At 41.5% G+C, this 20,616-nt stretch overlaps 1 protein-coding gene across 1 annotated transcript in view; it reads right to left on the reverse strand.

Moving 5' to 3' along the window:
• The window catches only part of HSD17B4 (hydroxysteroid 17-beta dehydrogenase 4), a 155,279-nt gene that overhangs the window by 75,920 nt on the left and 58,743 nt on the right, over positions 1 to 20,616 (reverse strand). Inside the window, exons 13-14 of the mRNA XM_075601069.1 lie at positions 6,408 to 6,479; positions 1,668 to 1,771 (exon numbers count right to left, since the gene is read on the reverse strand). Coding sequence (XP_075457184.1) covers positions 1,668 to 1,771; positions 6,408 to 6,479 — 176 coding nt within the window. The remainder of the gene's footprint in view (positions 1 to 1,667; positions 1,772 to 6,407; positions 6,480 to 20,616) is intronic.

Raw genomic sequence — 20,616 nt, forward strand, 5'->3', positions numbered from 1 at the left:
TCACACATAATATTGATTAATTATTGGATATTTCTCAAATTATGTTAACAATAGCAGCTTAGCGCCTTTAATTTATGTGAAGAAGTTCAATTGTGTACAACATTTTCAACTCACACAAACTGCACATCATTTGACTAGAAAGAAACAATGCTCTACCTTTGGCTTCATACTACAGATGCAACTGCGGGTTCTGAGCCACGTGCTGCGCGGACCCCGTGAGGCATCCTATCCGTAGCCGCGAAAATTGCAGCGACCAGACTAATGGCCCATCGGATAAACACAGCGGGGGTCTCTGCATTTTAAATGGGACTCGCGCGGTATGAAGCCTACCTGGCTGCACCTGTATGTAATAGAAGCGCAGTAAGAGAGACTGAATCCGTCACTCTACCTGCGTGCCTCTAACAGGGGATCACAGGGCTTTTATTTATTTTAACAACATATTATTGTAGCAAGGGGTCTCCAGAGTTGAACCGCAGTGATTTCAGGTCCGTGGACCCCATGCTTCCTGAGTTGCAGGCCCCGTTAAGGTGTGACGGCATCCTGGCAGCTATGGTTAAATTCTCGCGTGTCATGGCCCACGTGATCGAGAGATTTAAACAAAGCAGAGGAATACCGGCACCCCATAATGGGGCCTGTAACTCAAGAAGCAGGGGGACCCCGGACCTGAAATGAATGCAGTTCAGCTCCAGAGACCCCCTGCTTCAATAATATGTTATTAAAATCAAAGTCCCACAGTCCCCTGTTAGAGGCGCGCAGGTAGAGTGACTGATTCAGACTCCCTCTTACTGCGCGTCTATTACATATAGGTGCAGCCAGTAGGCTTCACACCGAGCGAGTCCCATTAAAATGCAGGGACCCCCGCTGTGTTAATCCGATAGATAGTCCACAGCAGGCTGTAATGGACTATCTGAGTGGTTGCGAGATGCTCAGGGATTTTCCTCAAACATTGGCTCAGAACGTTGAGGACAACATTTTAAAATACCTACAATACTATTTTTTTAAGCAAAAACTATTTTAAAAAACTGTTTTAGGAAATTAAGAACCATTTAGAAAATGCTGTAATGTCTCAGGTCTCCTGTATTAGTACATCATTGTGATTTGTTTGTGTGCATCCAACATAGTGGCTACTAGAATGATCCTTTATGTTTTTTTGTCTATAACGGGTGTACTCAATGCTTGACATGTGTACAAACTGAAATAAATCACATATGCTTCTCAAGATAAACAGGAGTCAGAGCAGATCTTCACAATTAAAACCATTGCACTTCTACTGAGAAAATAAAAGTACAGAATATAAAAATTTCCCATAGCCTGAAATGTTTATTTTCTGTTGCTGCTGTCCTCTAATTTACAGTAATATCATACAGCAGAGTTGTTTACCTCATGCTACTGTTCTGCCTGTTGGTATTAGATGAGGATTACATTAAGACATTAGGGGCAGTCCACCACTTTTTTTAAATCACACGAACATGTGGCTTATCCCACTCAGAACATTCATCAGCAACACTCTGTGTTCCATGTGACCTCCAGTTCAGATACGATGAAGATATTGCTGAATTAATCTGGTGTTAATTTGCAGTTGCAACTGACTTTTGAGATTAAAATTATTGATGTTAATTTTCATTACTTTAAACTTGTTCAAACCATACAAATACACAAAGATATACCTTTGCTTTGGTTGATGACCGCTTTCCACCAAATCCTCCAGCTCCAACCACAAACACAGAGAACTGGTTGTAGCATATGAGGTCCTTTCCGCTGTAAGTATGCACTAGAACAAAATCAACCCCCCCCCCCCAAAAAAAATTAGGAACGCTTTGTAAATCAATGACTCAAAATAAGTAATGGTGAGTAAAGAAGTGACAAAAACCCTTTACGGTACAGTGTACAGACAGCTGTCTGTGACTGGGTTGACTGGCTATGCATTCCTTTAACCCAGACTGTGTTGAAAAAGCTGTGAAATAGGGCAAGCCATGTTAAAATGGATAAGAACCAAAAAGTGACACTGTGTGCATGTCGTTTCCCAGAATCCCTAGCTGCAGTTGAAGAATTGTATGCTAAGAGATAATGTGGAAAGGGAGGGTTGCAGACCTGTCAGACTTGTGAATGTGTTCGCAAGTGGTATTTTTTAGATGCTGTAAATCAATGAGTAATTTCAATACTGCCCACCTCTATATTACTGAAAATGTAATTACAGTTACACATGCCCCACAAAGAGCTACAATAATAAACAAGTCTTTCAAAGTTTTCCAAGTACTGCAGGTCGAGTTTGTGAATCCTATATCACACGAGGGCAACAGTTACAGCCTGCGCATATCACAAAATAACCGCATGTGTCTCAAAGATAAATATTAAATATTATTATTAATAATATCACAGCAATCCACATTTATCGATGCAAAGGAAACACTATTAATCAATAAAATACAACTTGAATGGGCTACATGTTAATCTGTAAAGGGGCCACATGCAGCCTTGGCTACTATTCTAGACCATGGGCAAGTTATGAATCCTTATGATATAAATAGTAAGAACTGCGAAATTAAATTGAAATGTTCCAAGTATTATTCTCTCAGAAGCTTAAAGCAGCAAAACAGCTGAAATCCTTTTTATATATATATATATATATATATATATATATATATATATATCTCTATATATATATCAGTTCTGTATTATTAGATAATACAGTACTTGCAACATTTTTTAATTCAATTATTAATGCCATTTTTAATGAGTTTTAAAGCATCCTTTGATTTCTATACACAGAAAAATAGAACAGCGCAACCTAAATCACCACAATTAATAAGATAATAACTGTGCACAACAATAGTAATTATATATGGTGATAAACTAACAATCCCTGCAGCCAAAGTGGTCTCTCACACCCCGAGAGAGATCTAGCAACGTCTCAAAGTGTGCCTAAAGCACAAGGGAAAGAAACAACCGATGTGTCCCACGGAGGCAGAGGTCCCCACATCAAAAATAGTCCAGATCCTGAAATAAGGACAGTACAAATGTTTGAACCCACTTTCTTACATCCTCCATAGGATTGCTTCTGGAGACACGTTTCCTCGGGTCAGAGAAACAGTATAGAAGGGAAGGAGAAAAACTCCAATATGATGTAATCCAATTTAATAAAATATTAAAAACATAGCACAAAAGGCACATTGCACTCATATTTCAGAAATAGTAAAAAAATTAAAATAATTAAAAAACGCCTTACAATATCTTTAGAATCAAATGTTGATGGGAGAAAATATGACATTGAGGACCATATCTCATGTAATACTGAACAAGTGCTCATTTTTCCCTGCAATAAATATTATGTAAATCAAACAGTATGAAATTAAAAACAAGGATGGTTGAACACATTCGCAATATCTTTAATGGACTTGAGGCACATAGTCAGGGCCGCAGACAGATTTCCCCGGGCCCAGCACTACAGTTCTGACAGGGCCCCCCCCCCCCCTGCAAAAAAAAAAACCCCACTTCACCCAAGCCCCCCAGGACATATAACAATCCCCCCAATCCCCCCAATACATATAACAATACCCCCAAGCCCCCCAATACATATAAAAATACCCCCAAGACATATAAAAATACCCCCAAGACATATAAAAATACAGACTTATCTTGGGTCAAGCCGGGCCCGCTGTAGGGTCCGCTGGTTGGGGGGGGGGGGGCAGCCGGCGCTGCTACCGGCAATTTGCAGCGCCGGCTGCCCCCCCCCCCCCCACCAGCAAGCCCGGGACACACCCGGCTGTCCCCCCCTCTAGGCAGCCGTGTTCAGTGTTTTCTTCAAGTTGGTCCATAATCAAAATCCTGCAGGGATTAAGTTTCTAGGCATAGACAAATTAAAACCTAATATAAGACGGTGGCAATATAAGTAAAGCTATTTCGCAACTCTAATCCTCATGGATTTTTGACCTAAAATGTAGGGAGCCTGTCGGTTTAAATATTGATATTGATTTGATTGTCTTTTTTTAATATGTTAGTTGTTGGATAAGTATTCCTCCAGGGATCTATTTATTGTTACAATTAATGGTGTTTACGATGTGGCCCCTTGTTTTCTATTTAGCTTTTTTACATGAGATATGAGTCATTATATTATGTATGCCATAGCCTCCTTTAATTTCATGTTTAATCTGATTTTTTTCTTGTTGATTGTTACTAATGCATAAAGTTGTGGTGTGTTGTATTAGTAATGAGTATATCCACATGGAATTATATGAGATTATATATATATATATATATATATATATATATATATATATTCCCTATGGGTTTCTATTATGTTTGGCTAGGATCAAATTTGGTTCTCATATGGGAGTCTTTCTAGTTAGCCTTGCTAGATATATGACCTTCCCAACTCTTGTAGTTTGATTTAGGGTTGTCAACATGTTTCCATTATTATTGTAACATTTGTCACATATAAGAATTTTTTCAGCACCATCTGCCCCCTTCAATCTATTAATCGCTGTATTGTCAAGTTAGATATTGCGATGGGTTGCTTTTTCTAATGTATTTTTACAATGTATTTTTTTTATAAAGTGTTATCATCATTCATGGTATTTAAGTATATCATATGCCATATTAAGATGGTTTATAGTACATTCCTTAGGTCCGGAAGACTAGTGATGCCCCAAGTTCTGAGCTATCCCTTATGTTATCCCCTCCCAATCATGCATCGTCACTTTAATTGTTAAAAGGAAAGTGGGAAGCAGTCAATCTCAATTCCCCTGAATCGAGAGCGAAACGCGTAGAACAATCCTTTGCGCATGAGTAAGGACTCAACCGACTTGATGTTGACTTTGACGTTGACACCAATCATCGCGAGACGAGAGGGGAAAACCACATGATTCAGAAAGCACCGGACGCCAAAGAGGAGACATGCACCAGTTGTCCTGGTGGTGAGAAAGTAACTCATACAGTAGCTCCCTCACGCCAAGTCGGTTGTACTCAAAAATGTAATTTTTTTACTGCTGAAATGTGAGTGCAATGTGCATTTGAGCTATGTCTTTAATATTTTTATTACATTGGATTACATAGTGTTAGCTTTTTTTCTCCTTCCTTTCTATATCTCTGAGCTGAGGAAACGCATCTCCACAAGCAATCATGTAGAGGACGTAAGAAAGTGGATTCAAACTTTTGTACTGTCCTTGTTTCATGTTCTGGACTATTTTTGTGAGTTTCGACATAATTGATGTGGGGACCTCTGCCTCAGTGGGACACATTGGTTGTTTCTTTCTTTCCCTTGAGACTGATTTCTATAACAGGCTTTAGCACGTCCCCAGAAGTGCAAGATCTTTGCAACACTTTCCTGTTTGAGATAATTTGCTGCCAATATTCCCAGCAGTTTGAGCCGCAGAGTGTAACAATAGGTAAGGTTACCTTAGTAATATAAGGATACATTGTAGCTGCTGAGTTACAATGACTGAAGTAGCCATTATGTTAGGCACACAATCAGGATTTTTATAGATTTATACCAGGAGCAACAAACGATTGACAGCTTAGGTAAGAACGTAGAATTAAACATTGTCACATGCTTTACATATGTTTTTTTTTTTAAAAGGGGGGGGGGGCGTGTAGTACTGCGGTTTTAAATTTAAGCTACGATAGGGTGCAACAATTAGTTACAGAGAACACTGCAGCACTGAGAATAAATTCCTTATAAATCTTACAATTCTTTTTTTATCATAGCCTTCAGCAAAACTCTGAATTAGTTAAGCTAGTGGCTGATTGCTTTCTTAAAATGTAGGAATGACAACACAAATTAGAAACCTTACATCCATAGTGGGCAAAAGAAAATTGAACTCCTACAAGAATCGGTTCACAAAAGCATATAAAGGCATGTCAAATTAATTGATTAATAAAAACATTAGTGTCACATTAGAGCATGGAGTGCTTTTCTTTTCAATAATACAGAAGCTCACACACTGCACTTTTGGTTTTGCAAATTGTCAGATTTAAGAGCTTACCAGAAATGGCATTGCAAAGATGTCACATCTACCTCCAAATAATCTGTGCACAGCCTTCTCTTCATTCCGCCTCATACTGTACATTCCCTTCACTGGCCTCTTTTCTGTCTGAAACGACCTTCACTTCACTCAGAAATGTGAATTGTTTCTTCACCTCTTTAGTTATTCTAGCTGCAAATTGCCTTGGTGTGAAATGCTTTTGACAGAGATTTGTATGAAACAGAAAACGTGAAAGCAAATTGTGTGAAGATGTGTACTTTAATAAAGCGAACAAGTTTCCAATGAAAGAAAAGCTTAGCTTGCTTCTGTACTTCCATTGTACACTGTAGAGATCATTAACCATTTCCATGTTGGAGGGGGGAGTCACTGCCAAACATTAGAAAGACTATGCAGCACTGACAAGAATGAAGATATTGTAACACTTACCATCCAACAATATGACTGCACCAGAACCTTTGTCAAGGATATCTGCCACTGTGGCTTCTGAAGTCATCTCTCCTGTCGAAAAAGGTGAAACAAAAAATAAACACGCAGCACAGACACCGACATACACAATATATATACAATGACATAATAGTGATAGCATTGGAAATGTTCTTTGCATTCAGTAAACATTGAAAAAAATGCATAGTGGAAATGTAAAAGGGCATTAAAAAAACAAAAAAAAGAATTACAGGGCAATATATAAATAAACCCAATGCTTGTAAGGTTGGCAATAGGTCCCTAGCATTTACCACGAAAGTGCCCATTTATGCAGAAAAAGCAGAGAGGTACAATGTGAAGGTCAACATCACACTTTAGTGGTTTCATTAGAGACTCTACTTGTAACTGGTAGCTGGAGCACTGACACAAATGTTAAAAAAAAAAGTCTTCGATATAAACAGCACGTAGACAAGGAGAAAGCAAAATAACCATTTCAGTATTTAATTTCACAATGGAACAAAAAGTAACAAAGTCACTTACAATTAAGTAAAGATTCGTGGGGCCTTGTTGTTTCAAAGGTTCAAAAGCCCCAGTTCTACATCTAAGGCTGCAATTATAGTGCCAGCGCAACCGAACGCTTGACGTTACGGGCGCATAGCGCGCAAAACAAACTAGGCTGAAGGTGATCGGGAGGCGTGGCTGTGATATCACATGAATGGTTCGGCCTCATTGGCTGAAATACTCACGTGACGCAGCCGTCACGCTGCAAAATCAATTTCAGTTGTCTCCTCTGCTGTCTGACGCTCCGTTGCGGCGCACTATGTGACCCTTCATTGCTCTGCATTCACTATAATCATGGCCTAATATACAGTAACAGTATAATTTGTCATATTGGATGTAGCATTTGGGGTATTTGGGGATTTTTGTTACACAATATATATGAGGTTACAATCCCAGTAGCACTCCTTTTGACACAAATATATATGGTGAGATGGGTTTAGGTTCTGATCTTACAGGGTTGTCTGTGTTTGTCGTTTTCAATTGGTAAAATTTTGGGGAGGTTTGTAACCAATTCTCCCTGGTTTTATCCCACTTTTAAATGGCAGGTCTGTTCAGGAAATGAATCTGTCCAAACTGCAGCCTGTCCAACTCACAGGCTGCCAACTCTTTTCCTCAACAGGGTGTTCTTTGCTGCTAACTCTGATATTTGCTGAATAAGCTATATGTTAATACTAGGGCCTTTTTGTGACGTATCACACAGGCAATCCTGAGGGAGTCGCTGTACTGCAGTGGATTAGAGCCGACAGGAACGGGCCTGAAGACGGGTTTCTCCCGAAACGTTGCCCCCTTTTTTTTATTTCCCTTGTATTTGGGTATGTTTTCCATCACTCATCCACCTCCCCTTTTTGTCTACCCCAGTTTTTTGTCTTCTTTTATTGACTTGCCTCCCCCAGTGTGATCCACCACTTGTTACCATTTTGTTCTATTTTAACCTTGCTGTTTTGTCTTGCAGCCAACTTGTGTGCGCACAAGTTAAGTATTTTTGCTTTCATGGTTATGATTTCATAGCCTTTGCCATTATTGAGAGCTCACAGTTTGTATAGATTCACTTGGTATGGTGTCTTTATATTTATATTTGAGTCAAAATATCCGTTTTGAATTACCTATTTTGCAGCATCTCTTTCTAAGAGTGTGCGGGTTCCCTCCCATTTTTTGTGTCACTGTTATGAATAGACTCAGAGATCCTTTTGGGTTCCCTGCACCTCTGACTCTAATTTTCTATTTCTTACTTGCTTTGGTGGGCTAATTCTCACCACTGTACTTACACAGTCTATTAAAACAGTTCTCCCCCCTCCCCATTAGAGAGGTTAGGAGAACTTTTTTTTACAGGTATAGTAGTGTTAGGAATTGCAAAAGAGAGGATATCATGGCATTTACAAGCTTAAAATACTTTGGTCAAAGAATTTAACTCATGGCATCCCCTCAATCCGTTTCGTGCATAGCTATGCTTCTTCAGGAGAAGACATGTGAGCTAGTCATATTAATTATTTTGGTACAAAAAGTTCTACTAATAACACACACAGTCACGTATATGTACAGTATATGTATATGTATAGTGACAGAGTCAAGAATCCTGTCTGTTAGCAGGAGGTTGCTTTATTTAGGCTTTCCAGAGAGCAAAAGGTTTAATGCACTGGAGAGGCAATCTGCAGAGGCATCAGGCTGAACTCCTGCATACGCAGTGGTTTAAAAGGCAGCCAGCAATCTGCTAGAAGAGAGACTTGCCCCAAACAGTAAGGACGCTGGTTGGAACGGTTCCCCAGGCCTGCTGAACGCAGGGCATGCTGGGACCGCCTGGAACCCACACCCAGCAAACGGAATCTCCAGGAACCTGAGCAACAGGTTTTTGACATTATTGGATTTGTACAATGTCTGCAAATATTACGTTGACAATACTAATCACAGAACCTCTGTGGACTCGGTTCTTCCATTGGACGGCTTTTCACTGGCCCTGACAGAAGGTCTGATAATTCACCCGTTTGTGCATTTTACACTATATGTGAGAATATTTTTAACATCATGTAAGTGGGCACCTGTCTGAAGTTCATTATTAAAGCCGACAATCTTTTTGTACCTAAGTGGGTGCTTCTCATTTCATACATACATCCAATTCCAACCTTTGTTGACTTAACAATTCAACGGGATAACCTCTTCGACAACATCGATCTTCCATATTATTGTCTCGTAGGCAGCGTCTGAGGTTCACTAATGATTCTTTTTACCCTCATCAACTGGCCTTTATGGTGGTATGTGGGTGGTCCTATGCAACATATTTGTTTAATTATATATTGTAGTAATAGAAGGTGTGCCGTCTCCTTTCTCTATACACATTTTTTTTACCATCATTGTAGTCTTGCTCCCACAGTACTGAGTATTTTTTTCTTTTGGCTATATATTTATACTAGTACATTTTGTATAGCCTTGTCCTTTTAACAGGAATCTTCACAAACGGGTGGCATCCCCGATAACTTTTGTTATGAGTTAGACTCTAATAGAATTGCTACCCTGGTGAGGGGACTCAGAGTGTTCCTTTTGACCAGGGATTCGGAGGACAATACACATGGTTTGTTTATACCTGGAGACAAAGAGAGACTGCATAACAACAGGGAATCAAGACCCCAGGGTACTCAGCGCTCAAACAGATCTTGTAATTGGGAAATTTCCTCAGTCAGTGATTCCGCCTCTAGCTCTTATTTTTTAGATACCAGCCAAATACAGCACGGCGGCATTATAGAAAGACATGGAGAGGGGCAGGAGGTTTCGATCAAGGAATGGTCCAACGACACAACAGGGTACATGCAAGATGAAGGCGCAAGATAAACTTGTAGAGAATCTTGTGGTAAATATCTCACTGAGGCAGTTGACACCTATTGACGTTTCGTCCCAGAATAAAGGAATCTCTTTTGTACCAACTCAGGGAATAGACTTCTTCGACCTTGACCAAAATGTGTTCAGATTTTTTTGTAATTTAAGACTTAAAGCCTTTTTTTCTACAGAGACTAATGTGATCATTCCTGTTAAAAGTGGCTTAGAAACTTTAACTGATGACGATGCAGTTATACTCTTGAATGATGCCAGATCCTGATTATGGGTCTCAAAACCAAGAGCCTCTTTATGCCTCCCATTAATGAATCATATTGTTGAGCCCTTCCATTAGACTTGTCAGTAAGGAGGTTGACTTCTTTAAAAATGGGAGAGAGGAAATAAACACCAGAACCACAATTTATCTACACACGAAAGGCTAACTATTAACACACAGTCAAGAGAGGGATACAACATAAAAACCAGCTACAGGTGGTGCTCTGGGTGTTATGATAGGGACAAATACGAAAATTAAATACTCCAGCAATTTTCAGTCCCTACAAATTATATGCCTATCAAAAAGTGATTCCCTTCCCGGGATAAAAGTGTTGATCTCGGTGAGTATACGGAAGGCAATTGAAGACGGACTAATTGATAACAATATGACTAACTTTCTAACGGCTAGCAATCCCATCACTCAGGTCATCTACAGTATTGCCTTTCAAAAATCCTCAACAATCCACCAGGTCGACCGATAGTGGTGGGATGTGACTCTGAACAAAAATCGCCAATGGTTGGAAGACAGTCTCCTACCTCCATCGGTATCGAAAGGTAAATCATTCATACAGGATACCACAGACATTCTGAACAAGATTCCTACAATTACTTTACCATCAACAGAATGTCTCCTAGTTTCCTTTGATGTCTATAACTTGTATACATCTATCCCTCGTGTTGATTGAATTCAAGCTGTGAGGAAAATCATGGACACAAGCCCATTTGACTGTGGATGAACGCTCTTTGGTTCATGACCTTCTCTATATCATTTTATCACAGATTTATTTATTTTTGAGCAGACGCTTTCAGATGATGGCCATGGGTTCTCATGTGGCTTTGACCTATGCAGTCAAATTTATTAATGTATTTGAAGATGTCTTTGAGTACTCCAATTCCCTTTTGGTATGGCTCAGGTACGAGTCTCTCATGGAATTCGCTGATGCTTTGAAATCAGCTTTGCCCTCCATCAAACTCTCGATAGACTATGTGACCCAAATCAATTTCTTGGACACTTTGATCAGGGAGGAGGACCATGTGAAAACTGATCTACATGTTAAACCCACGGATTGTAATAACCTTGTGCAGGAGGCCCGGGCCGTGCCGCGCTTTTCCTCGTTGTGAGCGAGGGGGGAGGAGCCTGGAGTTTGCTGCTGAGCAGGAGGGCCGCGCTTCCCCTCTCCGGGAGCGGCGCACGGTGAGGGTGATGGTGCGGCTGGGGATGTTGCGGAGCGTGGGGATTTGGGTGAGGTGGGGAGGGGGGAGAGAGTGAGGGGCACCGGGAGAGGAGGGGGGGGGGTGTGGAAGGTGAGCTGCGGTCCAACTGACGGCAGAGAGTGAGGCCAAGCAATAGAGTGAGTGTGTGTGTGTGTGTGTCGTCACTCTGCCTCAGGCCAATGAGAGGTGTGGGGGCGGGTGGCCCAAGGGACCAATGAGATTTCCCCTAGGGACACAGGAAGATGCAGACAGGCATACAGTGCTTTCACAAATATATAATAAGATATATATACATATATATACATACACACATATACATATATATATATATATATATATGTGTGTGTGTGTATATATATATATATATATATATATATATATATATATATATATATATACACACACACACACACACACACACACACACACACACACACACACACACATATATATATACACATATATATACACACACACATATATACACTATATACGCACGCACGCACGCGTGTGTATATATACACACATATACACGCAAATGCATGTGTATATATATTATATGTACATATACATATATTAATACACACACACACACAGGTTTAAGGACACTCACTTTAAGAGCACTCGCGAGTAAGGACATATTGCCCAATAGGCAAACGGCAGCTCACGCATGCGCCTGTCAGCACGTCCTAAACAGCAATACCGGCTCCCTACCTGTACCGAAAATGTGCGCTAGCGGGGAGACTTTTGCTTTACATACATACATTCTCTGGACCCAATGCATACGTTAATGCGCGATATATATATATATATATATATATATATATATATATATATATATATATATATATACAGCTAAACCCCGTTATAGCGCGACCCGTTATAACGCGAAATCGGTTATAACGCGGTTTTCACGTAGCTCCCGTTTTTTTAAATTATTTTTTTTTGGGGTGGGCATAAATTGGGACAAAACATCCCCCCCTGCTCACAGCCCCCCCTTGCTCAAAGTACACACCTGCTCACAAAGTACCCCCACCCCTGCTTACAGTACCCCCCCCTGCTCACAGTACCCTCCTGCTAAAAATACCCCCCCTGCTCAAACAGTAACACCCCTCCTTGCTCAACCAGTAACCCCCCTCCCTAATCACTGTAAGCCCCTTCTCAAACACGGTGTTCCCACGGTGTTCTGTGGGCGCTCTGTGCAGTCGCTGCACTCGGTGAAGGCTGAGGGCCGTGTGTGCGCGCTGTGGCCGTCGGTGCGCGCCGCGCGCATACGCCGTGTGTGCGGCGGGCTGCCTGTTCCCCCTGCGGTTCCGGCGTGTAATGACCCAGCGGGGTCATGTGACGTCACGGCATGGCAACGTGACCCCGCGGGGTCATTTGACACCAGTAACCATGGAGACGCACTAAATGTTCAACATAAACATGACATTAAAGTTTATTAAAATGATTAAAAATTGAATAATAAGCAACACAAATGAAGTGATAACATATATAATACAACAAAAAGTATGTAAAATAGAATAAAACATTGTAATAAAGGGACACCTAAACAAACCTCTGACCCCCTCTGCTCATGGTTATCTCTGTCATTGTTATCCTACAACACACTGTCCTGTCTGAGAGCTAGTAAAATACTATACATACTGTACTCAGGTACTGTACTTAAGCCCTCCAGATCAGTTGTTAAAAGCCTCAGGTTTTCAACACTAGGAAAAGGCATACTGAAGACCCCTGGCAGGTAGAAATGGCGGAAACTTCAACCAAACGTAAGAGGTTTACTGTTCAAGAAAAAATTGCTGCGCTTGACAGAATAAAATCTGGAGTCACGCAAACCAAAGTGGCTAGAGACCTTGGACTGAATGAGTCTACAGTTCGCGGATGGAAAAAGGAGGAGGAGAAACTTCGTGATGCAGTTAAATCCATAGAAACAGACGATGGACTGAAGCGTAATCGTTTGCGTGAACCTGAAGACAGCTAGTTAGATAAAGCTGTTTTTCAGTGGTTTATCCAAGAAAGATCCGAAGGCATGCCTCTGTCTGGACCCCATCTGCAAATGCAAGCCAAAAAGTTTCATAGCCAACTTCACGGCAATGCTTCAACCTCCTTCGCGGCAAGTAGTGGATGGCTAGATCGCTTTAAAAGGCGACATGGAATAAGGAAAACCGCTATATCAGGAGAGATACGGTCAGCTGACGATGAAGCTGCATGCTCGTACCCTGACCAGCTTCAGAAGATAACTGAAGATGGTGGCTATACCGCAGAACAGGTTTATAACTGCGATGAGACCGGACTGTGTTTCAAAATGCTACCGAAAACCACTCTGGCCTGTAAGAATGACGAACAGCGTAAACAAGGATTTAAACAAATGAAAGACAGAGTGACTGTACTTTTTTGTGTGAACCAAACTGGAAATCACAAACTGAAGCCACTTTGTATTGGCAAGTTTAAATCGCCGCGGTGCTTCCACCATGTGAATATGGGTACTATGCCTTTTGCGTATGACTTTAGCAAAAATGCCTGGATGACTGCCAGTATTTTCGAAAGGTGGTTTCATCAACAGTTTGTACCAGAGGTCCGTAAAAACTTACTGCAACAAAGGTTGGATACAAAAGCTTTGTTGTTACTTGATAACTGCTCTGCACATCCCCCGGCCGATAGCATAATAAGCCGAGATGGAAAAATAAGGGTCAGCTACTTGCCCAAGAACACGACATCCAAAATACAGCCACTGGATCAAGGCATTATTGCAACCTTTAAGATGAACTTTCGGAAAACGCTGATACATCGAATAATCACAAGTGATGATTCAGTTACGTAATTTTTAAAGAAAATGAATCTAAAAGAAGTTTTTTATATTGGTTGCGAAGCGGTCACACAAATGTGCATTTCGAAATGTTGGCGAAACATAACAGGTGCACGTCCGGTGCCGGCTAACATTAAAGTCGCCAGTGACAGTGAAGACGATGCTGACTTTGAGGGGTTTACGGAGGAAGAAGTCACCGCCGCCAATCTGTTATTTGCAAACTATGTGAATGAAGGCCTCACAGAACAGGAAATGGCCAATGCAGAACGAGTACTGGAACCGTTCCTTGATACGGAAAGTGGGGCTACAATTGACTCTTGGGTCAATGGGGACAGCAGCTGTCCTACTCATGAACATATGACGGGCTCAGAAATCATTCAAAGCCTTAGCAGTGAAAATACTGAGCTGGATACTACTGAAGACGATGAGGACGAGGAACCAGAGCCGCCACCAAAGATCACAGAGGCGCTGGTAGGATTACAAACAGGACTTAAATTTCAAGAGACAGAAAACATCGATTCAATTACAATCTTGCAATTAAAAAGAATCATTGAAATCGTCAAAAAGAAGAAAAGAGATGCACTGAAACAGACAACCCTCGATAGTTTTTTAAAGTGTAATCTCAAGCTGTTTTTATTATGTACAGTACTGTATGTTTTTTGTTGTACAGTTGTTACATGAACACAGAGTGCATTACACGGTTTTCACTTTAATTAGGAATTACAGCCCCATTGTTAATGTTCGAACAGCAATGTACAGTAACTGGAATGTTACATGTACTGTATAAAAGCAGTTGCGAGTTCAGTATGTGCTGTATCTACAGTGGATACTGTATGTGTTTTTGTGTGTTGAGCAAAAAGTTATTAAACGTTCAGTACTTTATTTACAGTATTTATGAGAAATGAACAACACGATAATTGGTGTTTTAAATACAGTACTTTATTGTAGAATGCATCAATAAAAGTGTTAATACTGTGCAATTGTGCATTTTCTGTATTTTTTATTCTACTGCTGAGGTTTTAAACACACACCGACACACTGTCACACTGTCACACTGTCACACTGTCACACTGTCACACTGTCACACACACGACACTAACACACTTACACTTACACACACAATGGCACTAACACACTTACACACACTTAAACACACCCTTACACTAACACACACAATGACACTAACACACACACTGACACTAACACACTGACACACACTGAGACACACACACTGTTCGCCCATACAGTCTGTGTAATGTTTAGTCAGCCATGAACAGCGCAGGTGTCTGGATGTGGAGAGCATTGCACATGGCTCATGTAAACAAAGCAGGAACACCACAGTCTCTTCTTTGAAACCCGATCCCATGCACATGCACAGTGCGATCCTAACACAGCAGTGATATGCTGGCCATTCCGAACACTGACAGACACTGGGAGAAGAGCTGCCAGATGCCAGGTAAGAGATTTGTGCGGTTGCCGCTGCCCCACCGGGTCAGGGAACATTTTTTTTTCGCGACCCCGTTACTAACGCGGTGGTCTCGGGTGGACCCCGAGGACCGCGCTATAACGGGGTTCAGCTGTATATATATATATATATATTTTTTCCTCAAATGCTGCTTGAACTGCCTCTTTAAATTTGATGTTTTAGTATGATGCTTTTTATTTTTAAATCAAACATTCTTGCTTGGGGACCCAGGTATGGGCCCCTGTACAGTATACTTTTCTATTTTGAGTGCTGAGGACACCCTTGATTATCTATTGTAGTCTTTAGGAAATAGGGATTCCTTTTTGTCCTCAAGCACTTTATTTTTCTTCACTTATGTTTTTCTAGACCATCTACAGTATGAGCAGTGCTGTCGGAAATTGTATTTTAATCATGCAAATACAAATGAAAATATCACTTGTGAGCACATTCACATGTCTCAGGCTTGGTCCCTGCTGGCTACTGCAGCGCTCGCTATGGCGGGCGCTGCGGGGACAAGAGCCGCCCCTCAATGGGGCCGGGCGGTGCGTTTTTCAGGCAGACGCGAAAATTGTGAGTACAACTAGCGACGGAGCGCTGGGCCACGCCCCCCGGCAGTTCAGCCAATGAGGGCGAACCTGCCGGGTGACATCATGGCCTCGCCCCCGTCACGCCCTCCCTAACGCCCCGCCCCCCCCCCCCGTCTTTACCCCTGCAGCTCGCTCCAGTCCGGGGAACTCCGCTGCACGCGCCGCCAGCCTGGCAGACACGCGTGTAGCGCAGGCACTGGGGCTGTAGCCCAAGACAGGTCTGAAACTGCCTTTCCCCATTATCCCTCAGCATACATTGCTTCCACTGCAGCCAGGGATTCTGGGAAATGACATGCAAATGAGCACACCTGTTGCTTATGCCTGCCGCATAACACAGATTTTCAGCACAGCCTGGGTTAAAGTGCACGGCCAGTAACCTACTCACCGACAGCTGTTTTAACCTTTTGGGACTCGTCAGTGTGAGATTGGTTTACCGGCTTTGCAATTTGAAGCTGGGATAGGTTTCAACGACACTTTAAATAAGTTATGTTGGGTTAAAAAAAAAAAAAAAAACTTGACAAAAATCATGCAATAAGTATTACAAGTGTTATTTGCGAAACCTAAAATTTCTCTAGACTTGGTTACTAATTCTACAAAAAGGTTATGGTGGGTTAAAGCAGAAAAACTACTTTCCTTATTTGTATATGTAAAGCATGTGATATTGTATAATTCTACATTATTACCTAAGCTGGCAATCATTTGGTGCTCCTGTTATAAATCTGACAAAAACCTGATTGTGTGCCTATCATAATGGCTGCTTCATTCCGTAATATAAGGATACATTGTAGCTGCTGAGTTCCACGAAGGTGACATTATCTATTGTTACAGTTTACAGCTCAAACTGTTGGGAATATTTGTAACAAATTATCCCAAACAGAAAAGTGCTATAGAAACCAAAGGATGCTTTAAAACTGATTCAAAATTGCATTAGGAGTTGAATAAAAATAAATAAATAAACCAGTCACTTACCTAATACTATAGAACAGATTAAAAAATATATATATAAAATTTCACGTTGTGCTGCTTTAAATAGTGACATAACCCTAAACAGCAAAGAACGTGCATTTACATTTAATTGTTTGTTCTTAAACTAGCGCTGCTAGTTTTACGTTGCGCTTTACAGAACCCGGTTCCCCTGCTTCATACTCCGTGCCAGTCAGTGTCTCTACTCACTGAGCCGCTCCTTCTCCCATTTCTTCCACAGAGTCACAAAATGTGCTTTGTTTCAGTCACATTTGTGACCACCATGTAGAATGAGTAACCTCAAAATGATCAAGTCCAAAAAAACTACTGTTCTTGAGTGGATTTTCGGGATAATTGTCAGATTTCTTTAAATTTCCAAAATGTCGTCTCCAATCTCCTACTGTATCATCAGGCTGTGTTTTTTTCTATTGCACTCTCTGGAAGTCTCATACATTACTTCAAGGCTTACAGTTACATGCTACAAAGTCCAGGCCGTTTGCCCAAGATTGCCATCACTTGCTTTACACCCCTGCTCATGCATGCGGGTAGTGCTAGTCAAGATGTCATTTTTAAATCATGAATAGCAGAGACACTGCTGTGAAAAAGCTACATTATGAGAAACGGATGTTAAATCAAAGGAATACACGGATTTGCATTCCAATGACCACAAGTGCTGTGATTCCATCTCTAAAGACTTAAAGCATGATTAATTTACAGTCAGCATGGGATTGATAATCTATTCGCCCATTATCTACCTAATGTGCCGGCAACATAATACATTGCTCGTTCCTTCATCAGACCCCATGCATGTGAACACATGCTAATATATAAAAATGCAACTGTGTGACAAACTCTTTACAGAATTGGCATACATACATCAGAATATAGGGAATTACTAAAAAAAAAAAAAAGAAAGGAGCAAGGAAATATAAAGAAGAAGAAGCACTGGGAGAAAGGAATCCATGCCCTGAACACACACATTTAAGTCAAGTTTTTGCAGCTACTGAAATACACAATACCTTTACCTACAGAAAAAGATTTTATATCAGACGGGATAGGGAGACTAGCTACATTGTAGATAAAGAAACAACAAATGTGGCAAGTGAGTGAATCTCAGCAAGACTAAGGCTGCGCTTATAGTGCCGGCGACAGCGACGTCGCGGCAAAACAAATGCATTGCTGCCGTCGTGTGCGCTTATAGTAAGCGCCATGCGACGGCTTGGTCGCGATCGCTGGAAGTCATCTCTATTTGATTTTTCAGCGACCGTCGCCGGCACTATAAGCGTAGCCTAAGTCACATAGCATTAGTAATATTAGATTTACACAAACACTAAGCAAACTAAACTACAAATGTGATACCGGCCACTAATGCATGACATTCTGATACACAATGCTAAAGGAGCTGAAGATGTAGCTCCGTGGTAATAACACTGCCTTTAATACAGGTGAATTTGGTTTGTACCCCGGAGTGAGCATTCCTAGGGACCATGGACAAGTCACTTTATCTCCCTGTGCTGCAGGCACCATACAGATGCAGCCACCAGTATTAGAACACTTACCTGGGAAATTCTGGGAAATTCTGGGGCAGTCTCACAGTAAATGCCTCAACATTTCTGTGAGATTCTTAATGGCCCACTGGATTAACACAGCGGGGGCTGTCCCTGCAATCCCATTCAAACTGAATGGGACTGCAGGGATCCCTGCTGTGTTAATCCGATGGGCCATTAAGAATCTCACAGAAATGTTGAGGCATTTACTGTGAGACTGCCCCAGAATTTCCCAGACAAGAGTTCTAATACTCATGGCTGCATCTGTATGTCAAAGGAGATCATCTTAAGGGCAGGCTCTCACTGTGCATGCCAAATTATCCGTACAGTGCTGCGTACATTGTCAGTGCTATCCAAGGGGGAAATGCATATTATTAAACTGAATCAGCACTAGCACTGAATCCTTTAGAAATTATGTTGCATTCTTAGTAAAAATATGCACCTGGCATGTTACACAACTGTAACTATTATGGAAAATGACCTTCAACATCTTATACTAGTTTGAAAATTCAAATACAAAATGTATCAATAAAGGTTTCCTCTAGTTTAAAATAAAATACAAACACTAAAATGGCAAATAACGTGCAAACAATGAGTTATAACGGGATACAGTATGTTGGGTTAATCTAAAGGAACAACAAGTCTGTCTACATCCAAACATCTCACTTTTCAACAAAAATGTTTTCATCGTTTCAGAATACAGGCATACCCCACATTAACGTACGCAATAGGACCGGAGCATGTATGTAAAGCGAAAATGTACTTAAAGTGAAGCACTACCTTTTCCCACTTATCGATGCATGTACTGTACTGCAATCGTTATATACGTGCATAACTGATGTAAATAACGCATTTGTAACAGGCTCTATAGTCTCCCCGCTTGTGCACAGCTTCGGTACAGGTAGGGAGTCGGTATTGCTGTTCAGGACGTGCTGACAGGCGCATGTGTGAGCTGCCGTTTGCCTATTGGGCGATATGTACTTACTCGCGAGTGTACTTAAAGTGAGTGTACTTAAAGCGGGGTATGCCTGTAGATATGACCAGCACACTGTTCACAAATCTGTTGCGTGGTGAATTTGCAGTGACGTATTGAACAACTGATTAATCAATGCAATTGTTCTTCTTCAACGATTTATTAGAGCAACATCTTTCCTTGTCCTTATAATTAAAGCTGAATAAAATGAAATTGACGAGGGATTTGTGAACCATGACTCATTGGCAAACTCTTCAATATACCACATTCAGTAAGGCTAGCAAATAATATTTGAGACAGATTGCAGACTGCAACAACCATTTATTTGTACACCAACTCAAGTTTGTTATTAGCCTTTCTTAGGCCTCGGGCATGGTCACCGTGCTGAGGCGTGCTGCTGCTCGGAACTGAGCCCTTTCAGCCGCAATGAGAGCGGCTTTAGCAGGGGCTTGCGCACGCTTCTGCACGCTTGCGGAAGCGTGTGTCTCACCGAGTCTTGAACATTTGGCACTCGCCGGAGCGTAGGGCCGGTCACGTGAGCGGTTCGCCCAATGAAGGCGAACCAGCTCCGTGACTTCACTGGCCCGCCCGCGTCTTGCCCCCTGACGGCGCGCTGTCTAAGGCCAGGGAAAGCACCCGCTTTCCCTGAGCCTCACTGCGCCTCAGCACTGTAGAGGCACTATGTCCCAGGCCTAAAAATACATGAACATCTCTCAGTGAGAGAATACACATTCTAACCGAAAGAACAATGAAATATACAGTGTAATACCCTCTCCTCTATCATTTCCCACGTAAGCTGTGCTTCTAGTGCCAGCGACGCGACGTCGTGGCAAAACAAATGTATTGCCGCCGTCGCGTGCGCTTATAGTAAGCGCGACACGACGGAGCAACGGGAGCGACGCAAAGTTCTTAAGACGGTCGAATTTGATTTTTCAGAGTCTGTCGCCACATGTGACAGCCTCTGAACCAATCAAAGACCTGGTTGCCCGCAACGTCGCCGGAAAACGAAATACAACT

Source organism: Ascaphus truei, chromosome 1 (genome assembly GCF_040206685.1).
Source record: "Ascaphus truei isolate aAscTru1 chromosome 1, aAscTru1.hap1, whole genome shotgun sequence".
Taxonomy (NCBI): domain Eukaryota; kingdom Metazoa; phylum Chordata; class Amphibia; order Anura; family Ascaphidae; genus Ascaphus; species Ascaphus truei.